Source organism: Ornithodoros turicata, chromosome 5, assembly GCF_037126465.1.
Source record: "Ornithodoros turicata isolate Travis chromosome 5, ASM3712646v1, whole genome shotgun sequence".
In the NCBI taxonomy this organism is placed as follows: Eukaryota; Metazoa; Arthropoda; class Arachnida; order Ixodida; family Argasidae; genus Ornithodoros; species Ornithodoros turicata.
The window spans coordinates 48392956-48404987 of NC_088205.1; the positions used below are offsets into that span (position 1 = coordinate 48392956).

The 12032-nt window shown below is 46.8% G+C and overlaps 2 protein-coding genes and 2 long non-coding RNA genes across 4 annotated transcripts; 3 read left to right on the forward strand and 1 right to left on the reverse strand.

The window, feature by feature from the left end:
• The first annotated feature begins 2518 nt into the window (after positions 1–2518).
• LOC135395996 (uncharacterized) lies at positions 2519–3063 on the forward strand. Its single transcript, XR_010423236.1, has 4 exons — positions 2519–2559; positions 2638–2736; positions 2808–2880; positions 2937–3063. It is a non-coding gene; the product is annotated as an uncharacterized LOC135395996 (long non-coding RNA).
• A 2292-nt stretch (positions 3064–5355) lies between these two features.
• Positions 5356–6532, forward strand: LOC135395817 (uncharacterized). Its single transcript, XM_064626907.1, has 5 exons — positions 5356–5423; positions 5483–5747; positions 5814–5909; positions 6090–6263; positions 6332–6532. The coding sequence occupies exons 1-5, from the start codon at positions 5356–5358 to the stop codon at positions 6530–6532; spliced, it is 804 nt and encodes a 267-aa protein (XP_064482977.1).
• A 1183-nt stretch (positions 6533–7715) lies between these two features.
• LOC135395997 (uncharacterized) lies at positions 7716–8336 on the forward strand. Its single transcript, XR_010423237.1, has 4 exons — positions 7716–7792; positions 7852–7931; positions 7989–8066; positions 8265–8336. It is a non-coding gene; the product is annotated as an uncharacterized LOC135395997 (long non-coding RNA).
• A 1943-nt stretch (positions 8337–10279) lies between these two features.
• On the reverse strand, positions 10280–12006 carry LOC135395998 (P2X purinoceptor 7-like). Its single transcript, XM_064627076.1, has 3 exons — positions 10821–12006; positions 10534–10749; positions 10280–10451 (listed from the first exon to the last, which is right to left on the reverse strand). The coding sequence occupies exons 1-3, from the start codon at positions 10895–10897 to the stop codon at positions 10295–10297; spliced, it is 450 nt and encodes a 149-aa protein (XP_064483146.1). The 5' UTR covers positions 10898–12006; the 3' UTR covers positions 10280–10294.
• Positions 12007–12032: the final 26 nt, after the last annotated feature.

Sequence of the window (12032 nt, forward strand, 5' to 3'; positions counted from 1 at the left end):
AACGGAGGACAGAAACCAGTCTTCAACGTTGTGAAGACGGCGACGGAACCACCGAAGAGATCGACGACCTGCTTTCTTTTCTGAAGGTGCAAGTTGAAACGCGAGAGGAGGTAGCCCTAAGTCACGACAAGGCGCCCACGTGCCTCGCAAACTCACCAGCCCGTGCAGATCCGTTCCTCTGCGACCAACAACCGCGTCTGCTTTGTCCGCCAAACGACTAGACGCAAAAAAACACTCCGGAGCATTGCAGGTTTTATGCCCGTTATGTTTTTCGACCGAGCATCGCCTGGAGTCCTGTTCCAGCGTCCCACCGGCGGAGAAGAGGAACCGCATCTTTCGTACCGGCCGATGTTTCAAATGTGGCAAGCCCGGCCATATATCCAGACGATGTGGCTCTGCCGCGCAGCTGTGTTGCTCCCTATGCCGTGGTCGTCATCTCACGATCTTGTGTGACGTTCAGAATCCGCAGAATCAACCGCAGACGTCCACCTCTTCTAGTACAGGGAGCGCATTAGTCTCGATCCAGTACGTTGATGACGCCTCGATGCCGCCCAATAGCCTCATCTCCCTTAAAACCGTTGTGTCAACCTTAACCACGAACGTCTGTCCGCGAAGATCCGGAGTCGTCCACCTGCAGACGGCAACTGTATGGGCATCGGGAACTGCAGGGAAACAGCAGATACGGGCTCTGCTTGACACGGGGAGCCAGCGGACGTTCATCCGCCGTGACCTTTTAAGAGACCTTCGTTGCGAGATTGACGGGGAAGAGGAGATGTCCATCTGCTCTTTCGCGTCAAGTCATCATCCGAAGTCATTCCGCTGTGAGCGTGTCCGGGTCCGCCTGCACGCGTTGTCAAATGTTTCATCCTTCGTCGACGTCGAGGCTCTGCATGGAAGACATGTGCAAGGTGTTTACGCCACCTCTGGATAAGACAACCACTCAAGCTATGCGGCTGCATGGGCTGGACTGAGCGGACACGAGTTGCACGAATGAGATAGGAGTTCTTATAGGTTCCGACCACTATTGGAAAGCTGTCACCGGTCGAGTGGAGCGTCTGTCAGACACCCTGACAGCAGTGGAGACTGTCTTCGGGTGGGTCGTGCAGGGGGTAGAGCGGCAGTCCCAAGACGTAACCGCACGCACGATTTCTCCGTGGGCTCCTCTGTAAGCTACGTGGGAGAGACGGTGTCGTACGCGCATGCTTTGTGCGCCTACCGAATGGATCATCCGTGGCACGCCCCGTCCAGCGTCTTTCCCGGCTGGAAGTCGACGTCCAGCCAACCCCCGCCGGGCATGGTGTTAGGGATTGAGAGGAAGCGATGACGAAGAGAGCATGGGGGCACGGGACGGTGGAGAACGGGTCACGCTCGGGGCAGTTACATGTTAGATACGGGCTAGTAAAGACGGTCGGAACCCAGAAGTCTGCTTCTTTTCGTAACAGTTTGCTCACAGAATCAACGAGGAGCTGATCAGTATGGCACGACGCTTGGGGTAAACACGTGAAACCGGTATAAATGGGGCACTGTGTTTTAGGGTACAACCTGTTTTTATCCCCACCCCCCTCCAAATCCCAATTGGCATCATCATCACTTAGGGTAAAACCTAAAAAATGAACTTTGCACAGTGCCAATTGAGCCACCGATACAGGCACTTAAAGGAACTGTAAAGTGAAATTTGCCCCCCCCCCCCTGTTTCTGTGTGCGACCTGGTAGTGTTTGCCCGTGTGATGCTCCAGACAGAGCCTAAGCGTTGAAAGCGCGTTAATTATTACACAAAATAAGTTCGAAAAGTTAAATTGGACGGTAGGTCGCGCACCACAACAGCTAAAAAAGTCATGATGGGAGTACTCCGGTCACGTGGTACTTAATTATTATACGATGAACTTATGACCGGTTGCTAATTACTAGTAAGCGCTATTTTGAGAATCACAAGAATTACCTGGACAATTCTTCAAAATATCGAAGAAGCAGTATCCAAAAATACTGTCGGCGCCCCCATTTGCTCTCCTCCCAACCATATCGCGCAGCGTAAATTGTGTCTGGCGAGGTTTGTGCGTGAAAAAAGTTTTTTTCCAGCCGAAATTGAGCAGAACTTCACCTGACAGCAATGCCAGGTATCTACTGTAATGTTCGGGGATGCACCAACCGTGCTCTTTCGACAAGGGATGTTGTGTACCACAAGATTCCAAGGGATAATGTGAGAAAACGAAAGTGGTTCGAAGCGCTTGGCCAGGACATTCGTGATTCGGGCCGTATCTGTTCAACGCATTTCTCTGACGAGTCGTACGAAGTGGTAACAGCGGACGGTCGAAGACGTCTCAAACCGACCGCAGTCCCAACACCAGTGTTTCTCCTTGCGCGGTCGTGTGACGACGCGAACATCAGTGCACACGAGGTATGTATTTACTGATACATAGGAATAATTGGTTGACTAAATTGAAACGGACTTGTGATGCGTACGCTGCGTTATGTACCAAACGGAATCATTGACTGCAGTTGTATTCATTCCTCCTTGAACAGACGAGCAGTGGCCCTGACCCGTCGCAGGAGTGGTTTCTGGTAGGTTTTGCTGTAGAGCTGGAGCTTTGACTCGTGACTGACCAGTGAAAATTTGACGTTGCTGTGTTCCTATTGCAGGCTGATAACAGTGATTTTAGCAATCTGTGCATGATTGTAGCAGTACCCACGGCAGATGACTGCACATTGGCCACTACATCGGCTGGTAGCAATTCTAACGTAGGTGTCTATGAGTAGAGAACAGTGGTTGGTGAAGAACAAAGGGAAATATAGTTATCTCAATTTCACAGCGTGTTACTGCAAATGAAGCTAGTCTCCCAGAGTGCGATCACACATACTGTAGACCTACAGTGTTTTCAGAATGTAAGTATGAAATAAATTGTGTGGTGAACACTGACTGTATACTTCATTTATATCAGCGACACAGGTTTCCATCATAGCGGACGAGAAAGTGGAAGTCAGAAGTGAAAGCACGCAAACGGATCATTCACCGTCAACACCTGTCAACATGTCTCCAGTGATGGTTTCAACACCTATTGTCCGTACACCATCATGCCCAGAGGTAGGGCATGCATTTGTTTCATTTAAAATTTATTTATTTATTTATGACGAAAACCCGAGACTAGGAAAAAGACGAAAAACAGACGACACAACACAAAGTCTCAAACACAGCTAAAGTCTAATCGACAACCGCACACTTTTAACACATCAGGTGGGGGAGGAGGGACAGTGCAAAAGGCTCGCCAAAGCAGGGCAGAAGGTCACAGACGCTTTGCTGACACAGTTCCCAGCCCCCAAAATTGACAACGTTTCACTCAAAAGCCTCCGACTGAGGTCGGTCTCCCTGGCCTTGACAAAGGTCTCTTCCCATATGGGAGAACAATTAAAGCAAACTTTGAGATGCTTTGCCAATTCCGACGACTGGTCCTCATTTTTCACCTTCGAAGCGTGCTCCCGGAGCCTGTCATTCAAGCAACGTTTCGTTTGGCCGATATAGAAAAAACCGCAAGCAAGAGGTATCTGATACACCACATTTGACTGGCATTGTACATAGCTATTTTTATGCGATTTACAAACTTTGTCACGCTTCTGGAAAGGACAGAGAGCATCAAGTCTAAAGCAGTTTTTAAAAACAACCCGGACCCCAAACTTTTTTGCTACAGCAAGGATGTTATGTGAGACATTGTGAAAATAAGGGATCGCAACACGAATCTCATTATCAGTGACAAGTGGGACACATGGGGAAATTAATCTGCTAAAAACAGACTCAAGAGCGCTAAACAGCATTGCATTAGAATAGCCTGCGAGCCGCAGATGATCACACTGAAAGTCTAAAGAAATACACAACTGATGTACACATGACTTCCTCAAAGTGCTAGACAGGAAGCCCGTGACAACACCACGTTTTACATTCTTTGAATGACAACTGCTAGCGGGTAAAAGTGGCTTAGCAGCCAATTTTTCATACGACCAACACAAAGAAGGTGTTAGCAAGAGCCTCACATCAAGGAACTGTAGTACAGCATTGGTCGGGTGTTCAACAGTGAAGGACAACTCAGGGGATGTCGCTCTTATCAAACGCTCACAGGCGGAAATATCATCTTCAAAAGTAGAGAGCAGCAGCAAATCGTCTACAAAGCGCCTAACAAGCAGTTGAGCACGGGGAACTGTCGACAGATATGATGTAACAGCATTATCAACAGTAGACAAGTAAATCTCTGACAACACAGGTGCGATGGCCGAACCAATGCAAACCCCCGTTTTTTGAATGAACAGACCCTTATCAATGCGAACAGCAGACGATCTCAGATAAAGCTCTAAAACACGTAAGAAATCTGACACAGCAATACCTGCTTTTGATTGGAAACGGACCAACTGTCTAGCACTTTGAGGAAGTCATGTGTACATCAGTTGTGTATTTCTTTAGACTTTCAGTGTGATCGTCTGCGGCTCGCAGGCTATTCTAATGCAATGCTGTTTAGCGCTCTTGAGTCTGTTTTTAGCAGATTAATTTCCCCTTGTGTCCCACTTGTCACTGATAATGAGATTCGTGTTGCGATCCCTTATTTTCACAATGTCTCGCATAACATCCTTGCTGCAGCAAAAAAGTTTGGTGTCCGGGTTGTTTTTAAAAACTGCTTTAGACTTGATGCTCTCTGTCCTTTCCAGAAGCTTGACAAAGTTTGTAAATCGCATAAAAATAGCTATGTACAATGCCGGTCAAATGTGGTGTATCAGATACCTTTTGCTTGCGGTTTTTTCTATATCGGCCAAACGAAACGTTGCTTGAATGACAGGCTCCGGGAGCACGCTTCGAAGGTGAAAAATGAGGACCAGTCGTCGGAATTGGCAAAGCATCTCAAAGTTTGCTTTAATTGTTCTCCCATATGGGAAGAGACCTTTGTCAAGGCCAGGGAGACCGACCTCAGTCGGAGGCTTTTGAGTGAAACATTGTCAATTTTGGGGGCTGGGAACTGTGCCAGCAAAGCGTCTGTGACCTTCCGCCCTGCTTTGGCGAGCCTTTTGCACTGTCCCTCCTCCCCCACCTGATGTGTTAAAAGTGTGCGGTTGTCGATTAAACTTTAGCTGTCTTTGAGACTTTGTGTTGTGTCGTCTGTTTTTCGTCTTTTTCCCAGTCTCGGGTTTTCGAGATGGATCTTAGCCACCAGCTCGCTTGCTTTTTAACCGTTTTATCTGTGTTATTTATTTATTTTACTTTATTTATGAAATACTGCAGACTCCGTTGGAGTCCGAGCAGGAGTGCTCTCTGACACTACACAGACGTGACTACACAGAAAATTTGAACTTCCGCATTCCTTACAGGTGCATGATACGACTATGTTTTCACCAGTGATGGAGCCAGCCGATGAGTCATTCCGCATGTCTGAAGACGACAGTTTTGAATGGTACATAGCCTGCTCATACAAGTTTGCAGATACATACTAAAAGCTCTTCCACTTTGCAGTGGTGTGCCCTCTGCTTCACCAATTGATCAGAAGAAGTACATCGTATTTGAAGCTCCATTGTTAGAACTGTTCGAGAAATGCAGGACTTGCGGTGCGGCGTGCAAAGTGGGCACAGAGGTTCGAGGGACACTTCTCACCGTAAAAGCTGAGTGCCCAAGTGAGCACACTTTATCTTGGAAAAGCCAGCCAGAGGTGAACAGGATGGCTGCAGGAAACATCTTGCTGTCTGGCGCAATACTTTTCAGTGGGGCTAGTGCAACCAAGGCAAGTACTCATAGGCTGTTACGTTGACACAGATTCAAATGACACCGTGTATTTGCTTTCGAGCAGGTTCTCCGGTTACTCGAGTCAATTAATGTTCAGGTGATCTCGAAGGTAGCATACAACACCTACCAGAGAGGGTGCCTACTCCCTGCCGTGACACAGGTAGGACTATCAGAATTCACGGCCATATTGCGGAGCATAGACTGGTATTAGAAATCATACATACTTCGTGCGATTGAATTTCCTGTTACAATAATCTTCCAGCCACAATGTCAACAGAATAACGAATGCAGTGATTTCATTCTTATTCCCGTCATCGCTTCCTTCGATCCACTATGGTAGGTCTCGACTACAGAAAGAGAATGCCTGCTCTCGTCACTTCAAGACAGGAACGTGGACCTTTTGGGTGATGGCAGGTGTGACTCCCCTGGGCACTCTGCTAAGTACCTCACATACAGCTTTATGGATGCAGCATCACAGAAGATCATCAACTCTGTGCAAATTCAGGTCGGGGAGGTGAATTCTGTCAGCTCACTAAATGTTATTTTATTGCAATATTCCTGAACATATCTCATCTGCACCAGTCAGAAGATATTAGATCCAGCAGCCACATGAAAAAGGCCGGGTTCATAAGGTGCCTGGACGAAGTGAAGTGCAAGGGCATCACAGTTGCATCTATCACTACTGATCGCCATCCTGCTGTCCGAAAGCACATGCGTGAGAATGAGCCAACCATTGTCCATGGATTTGACATCTGGCATGTTGTAAAAGGTAACAAGAACTAGATTATAATTGCTTATGATAACCAGTTGCGTCATACAATTGCCAAGCTTCAAAATGCTTATGGGCGATGTTAGCTCACAAGAAGATCTTGTAATGCAGGGATGAAGAAAAAGCTTGAAGCTGCAGCCAATTCCCGTGCATGTGCTGCCCTAAAACCATGGGTGCAGCATATTTGTAACCACCTTTACTGGTGTAGTGGCAACTCTGAGGGGAATACAGAGTTTCTGCTTAGCATGTGGAGAAGTATGAGCTTACGTACTCTAATGAACTGTATCGTCATTCAGGAGACAGTGTATATTAACTAAGAGATAATGCCTCTAGGTTTGACCCGGCATGTTATCAACATCCATGACAGCCATGACGGACCATACAACCGTTGCCTCCACGGTGACCTTGGCGACCGGAGACCCTGGCTGCAGCCTGGTAATTGGAGGGCGTGAGAGTACATTTGCTTTCTAGCCCATATTGACTAATGTGTGCATGGTGTTCTCACTTTATACGTCAACCATGCAGGCACTGTTGTTTACATAAAACTGTGCAAGATAGTGTTAGACAAAAGGCTACTGAAGGATATTGAACAGCTCTCTACAGTGGGGCAAACATCAGGCCTGGAATCCTTCCACTCCTTGCTTCTGAAATTTGCTCCCAAATCAACGGCATACACTCCAAAAGTTATGCGTGCAAGGTGTGTAACACTCAGTGTACATGATTTTTGTTTTTTTTTATTTATTTCAAGCATCACTTGAACTGTATATTATTAATGTTATTATCATGATTCAGACAGGTACCGCAAACTTTGGCACATAGGATACTTGTTTCACTGATACTGATAGTGCCATTTTTTCCCTGTGTCATTGCATGAACCTAGGACGCAAATCGCTATCCTGCATTTTAATGAAAATGCTGACCGCCCACTTGCACGTCGAAAGGATGGTGGTCTGATGTACAGGAGAAAGCTAGTTAAGACGAAAAAGGGCACGGAAGTAGTTTCTACCATGAAGACAAAAGCAACACATAGTGGGTTTCGTTTTAGTATACATAGTGTAGGGAAGAGATTTAGGCATGACCATATTTCCTTTTCTTGGCAGGGTATGTAGACCATCTTTTGAGGGAAGCAATGACAACTTGCCAAGATGTGAGCTACAGTGAAATGGTAGCAGCCTGCAAAAACCCTGAGCCTGCACCGATGACTGCACAGTACGAACGGCAACCAAAGGAGGTCCTGATAGCTAGAAGAATGCTGCGGTTCCCAACAGAGTGAGGTAATGTCCATTCATCACTTCATGGGTTCTCGTAGCAGCATAACTTTGTGATTTTCTAGCTGACTGCTGCCATGACGTGTGCCTCTAACTGGAACTTAGCCTGATTGAGAAAAAAAGCCCCTCCATCCATGAGAATGAGGTACTGTTTTTTCATCACTTCATGGGTTCTCGTAGCAGTATAATGTTTTATTTTTAGCTGACTGCTGCCATGACGTGCCTCTAACTGGAACTTAGCCTGATTGAGAAAAAAAGCCCGTCCATCCATGAGAATGAGGTACTGTTTTTTCATCACTTCATGGGTTCTCGTAGCAGTATAACTTTGTGATTTTCTAGCTGACTGTTGCCATGACATGTGCCTCTAACTGGAACTTAGCCAGATTGAGAAAAAAAGCCCCTCCATCCATGAGAACGAGGTACTGTTTTTTCATCACTTCATGGGTTCTCGTAGCAGTATAACCTTGTGATTTTCTAGCTGACTGCTGCCATGACATGTGCCTCTAACTGGAACTTAGCCTGAGTGAGACAAGAAGCCCCTCCATCCATGAGAATGAGGTACTGTTCTTTCATCACTTCATGGGTTCTCGTAGCAGTATAACTTTGTGATTTTCTAGCTGACTGTTGCCATGACATGTGCCTCTAACTGGAACTTAGCCTGATTGAGAAAAAAAGCCCCTTCATCCATGAGAACGAGGTACTGTTTTCTCATCACTTCATGGGTTCTCGTAGCAGTATAACTTTGTGATTTTCTAGCTGACTGCTGCCATGACATGTGCCTCTAACTGGAACTTAGCCTGATTGAGAAAAAAAGCCCTCCAACCATGAGAATGAGGTAATGTTCATTCATCACTTCATGTACGTGTTCTCTAGCAATATCATTTGTGTGATCTTTCAGCTGACCACTCCCATGACGCAAGCTTTAGCAGTGAAATGAAGCCTACTTGCAAATACTTGATTGCCCACAATGACCTGCCTTCGTTTCAAATATAAGAGGGAAGTACCAATAACTACACACACAGTGCAGTAGGCTCATACTGTATATGGATGTGTACATTCTAACATGCCTTGTTAAGTAATTTGTTTGGCGGCAGATGCAGTCACATGTAGATGCAGTTGTTTGTACCGAACAGGTACAACCTGTTAGTTTAGTTAGTACTTGTTAGTTTGAGTGACTGAGCCTGATTTCTCTCTGAATTTACCGTACTGGAAGTCCTTCCACTCAAATTTGCATAAATTCAGAGCACATGTTTGTTTATTCTCTTTGTGCTCCACAAACCTAGAAAAAAATTCCCGAAAGCTTTACGCTGTATTCATAGCCCCAAAAGCTCCATAAAATGTGAACCAGTAATGAAGCCCTGTGTCATTTCAGCCTGCATGCAGACCTAGTCTCCATCACGGAAGTTTTACAGGATGGGATATGACACTAGCCATCAGGGAGTGTTTGGCCATCCTTGTAGGCTCTTCATTTGAGGTATCCTGGTTACTTTGCACTGCTCGATATCTAACTCTCTGATTGAAGATGCTACTGTCCTTGGAACAGCTGAGATACATTTGCCTTGGCAATTTTTCTGGTGGCCAGGTTCTAGCATGGTGTGCCAACAACCACGCCATACACTGTATGCAACGGGATAGGATGACAAAAGCGAAGGATAAGTAGCCTATATGAAGTCCGTGGCCTATGGCATGGCCACACGGCTGCGAACAGGTGTGTCACATGGCAAACGTGCATTTCCTAACATACTTCTTTCTTTTTGGCAGGGCATTCATGAGTGCAGAAGTAATATGCAGATGCAGCTGTTGAAAGTCGTATTTATTCTGCCTTTGTAGCTGTACAAATCTACATAGGAATTGGGCAGCTATTAAGGAAACCATAAAAAATTTATAATTAGAAATAGAGAAAGGGTTGCAAAGATGAATGTGCACAAAGAAGGTGTACTATTTTTCCTTACATGCTTGTGGAGCCAATGATGACAGGGATGCGTCTGAAGAAAAGCCTATGTTGATGTCACTGGCATGTCCCAACCTGAGGCTCTTCTTATACTAATAAAGAAGTCATGGACTTACGTGGGTACTCCTGTAGAGCTTATGGACTAGGACACGTTTGTGGCACACATCTATGTACTGAAAAGGAAAACATCATGCATTCATTTGTTACTGATCGGTGGGAAGTGAAACTATAGCAAATTGATATACATCTTGTGTCTGTTTCTTGTTATCGGTCATGTGTTCTTTCAATAAAGCAATGTTTACATTCTTCGTTGTTTGTAGACTGTATTTTACTGTGTAGTGGCTGTTGGGTTACTACAGTACGGTATGTGCCCGGCCCAGTATTCTGTGTCAAAGGGATAGTGTTGTGATTTTGCAGTTTTCACGACCAAACCATCCTGTGTACCTGTCTACGGTGCAAACATTGAATACTGTCCACAAACACCTGAAAGAAAAATGAAAGTTTCACCTCAGTGAAAGGGAATGAATAATACACATTGTCAGAGAACACCTACTGCATCACACATCAGGAAGGCGAAAGCCTTTGTACAGTTCGGAAGGAAAATTATCCCTTATGGCATGTACAGCACATGCTGGGAGGACCTTCCTGCAGTGTTTTCCTAACGGTCCCCAGAGCCACCTGGTCAACTGCCTGTAGGCGACGTACCTAAACTTCCTGCATGTTCCATAGGCAGGTATAAATTATGACATGTAAGTTTCTGATAACAGAAACTGAACGCGCACGTGAATGAACTCACTTGTTTACTTCGCTGTTCCGGATAACGGCGTAGTCGTCGCTTTCTCTCACATAGCAGTAGGACACCTGGAGCACCTCAGTGTCCAGGCACAGTATCTCAAAATACTCATTTCTTGTTATGCAACCGCTGCGTTGCTTCTGTACCGCCTCGTTCACTTCGCGGCAACAAAGGCATTCCTCTGCTGTCGGCATCGGTACACATTTGCCGCAAGTACACCTGAACATGAAGAAGCAATACCGAATTTCCACTGTGACCCTCTCAACGGTTTCATTGCACATGTAACTAACCAAAGACTGTTCCCAACGCGGTCAGGCGACGGCGATGGAGGCAATTCGTCCTCCGTCGACGACTCCGCGGATGGCATCGTGTCGTGTTGACTCTCCGGCGTGCTGTCATACGAACAGAAGTTTTGCCGGCGTGACCGTTCGATTATCCGAAGCTCGAGGGCACTCAGGTTTGGTATGCTGGATGTTACGTTCCTTCTCGAAGGAACCCAATAGTCCAAAACTGTGTCCTCTTCTTTCTTCCTCGTGACCCCACCCTCTCGTCCTCCTCGTTGGCACCTTACATAGGCCCCGGGGGTCTGGAGTAATCCCTCCTGGGATTGTATTTCAGACTATTGCTGATAGAGGCAATGTGCAATCGGTCGTCTTCCGGAAGTCTGTATCCAATAGTCTTTAGTACCCCCTGCTTCGAGGCGGTTTGGACCACCACGAATGGTCCCTGTGGCGGCGCCCTGTCCAGTGTGCCTTTACGAATGAGGACGAGGTCGCCCACGACTATGTCTGGAATGCGGTGACTGTGACGGCGATCGAAGTGCTCCTTCATAGCCTGTCTGTATCGATGAATCTGTGAGGGTGTCCTGCGTTTCTCGTTCAGAGAGACGTTGTCGGCGATGCCCAGCAGTCGGTCGGCCTGTAGGACAGGTGAAACACCGTACATGGCAAAATGTGGGGAGCAACCGATTGCTTGGTTGTATGAGCGGTTGTGGTGGTGCGTAGCCGCTTCCAGGCAGGTCTTCCATCCTCCGGGGAAGTCTGGATATAGCTGAACGAACTGCTTCACGTCCCGAATCGCGCGTTCAGCCATGCCGTTTGCCGCGGGGTGGTACGGGGCTGTGAACTTCAGCTGGATGCCCTTCTCTTGGGGCCATGCGGCGAGGCGTTTGCTTGTGAACGCAGGGCCGTTGTCACAAACGATCACCTTTGTGTTCTTGAAGATATCCCTTGTGAGCAGCGTGATCACACTGACTGAGTCTTCCCCCCCTGGGCGGGTGTTGACTATGCGGGTGTGTTCATCGATGGCCAGTAGGAACGCTTGAGTTTTCCTTACGATGTCGGATTTCTTCCTGAGCTCGGCAAAATCAAGATGTATTACTTCGAATGGCCGGGATGAATGCTCTGGCAAGATCATCCGGTCAGCTCTTGGGGTGTACTTGGCCTTCATTTTTTGGCACATGTCGGCATTGCCAGGACCTACCACAAGCTCTGTCAACGCTT

Excerpts from the sequence above, each read along its gene's own strand:
- LOC135395998 (XM_064627076.1), bottom strand. The coding sequence starts at position 10,897 with ATGCCATCCGCGGAGTCGTCGACGGAGGACGAATTGCCTCCATCGCCG. Across the intron at positions 10,750-10,820 it reads CGCGTTGGGAACAGTCTTTG|GTGTACTTGCGGCAAATGTG; the intron begins GTTAGTTACATG and ends CTTCATGTTCAG. Across the intron at positions 10,452-10,533 it reads CGGAACAGCGAAGTAAACAA|GAAGTTTAGGTACGTCGCCT; the intron begins GTGAGTTCATTC and ends TGGAACATGCAG.
- LOC135395817 (XM_064626907.1), top strand. The coding sequence starts at position 5,356 with ATGTTTTCACCAGTGATGGAGCCAGCCGATGAGTCATTCCGCATGTCT. Across the intron at positions 5,910-6,089 it reads TACTCCCTGCCGTGACACAG|GTCTCGACTACAGAAAGAGA; the intron begins GTAGGACTATCA and ends CCACTATGGTAG. Across the intron at positions 6,264-6,331 it reads TGCAAATTCAGGTCGGGGAG|TCAGAAGATATTAGATCCAG; the intron begins GTGAATTCTGTC and ends CATCTGCACCAG.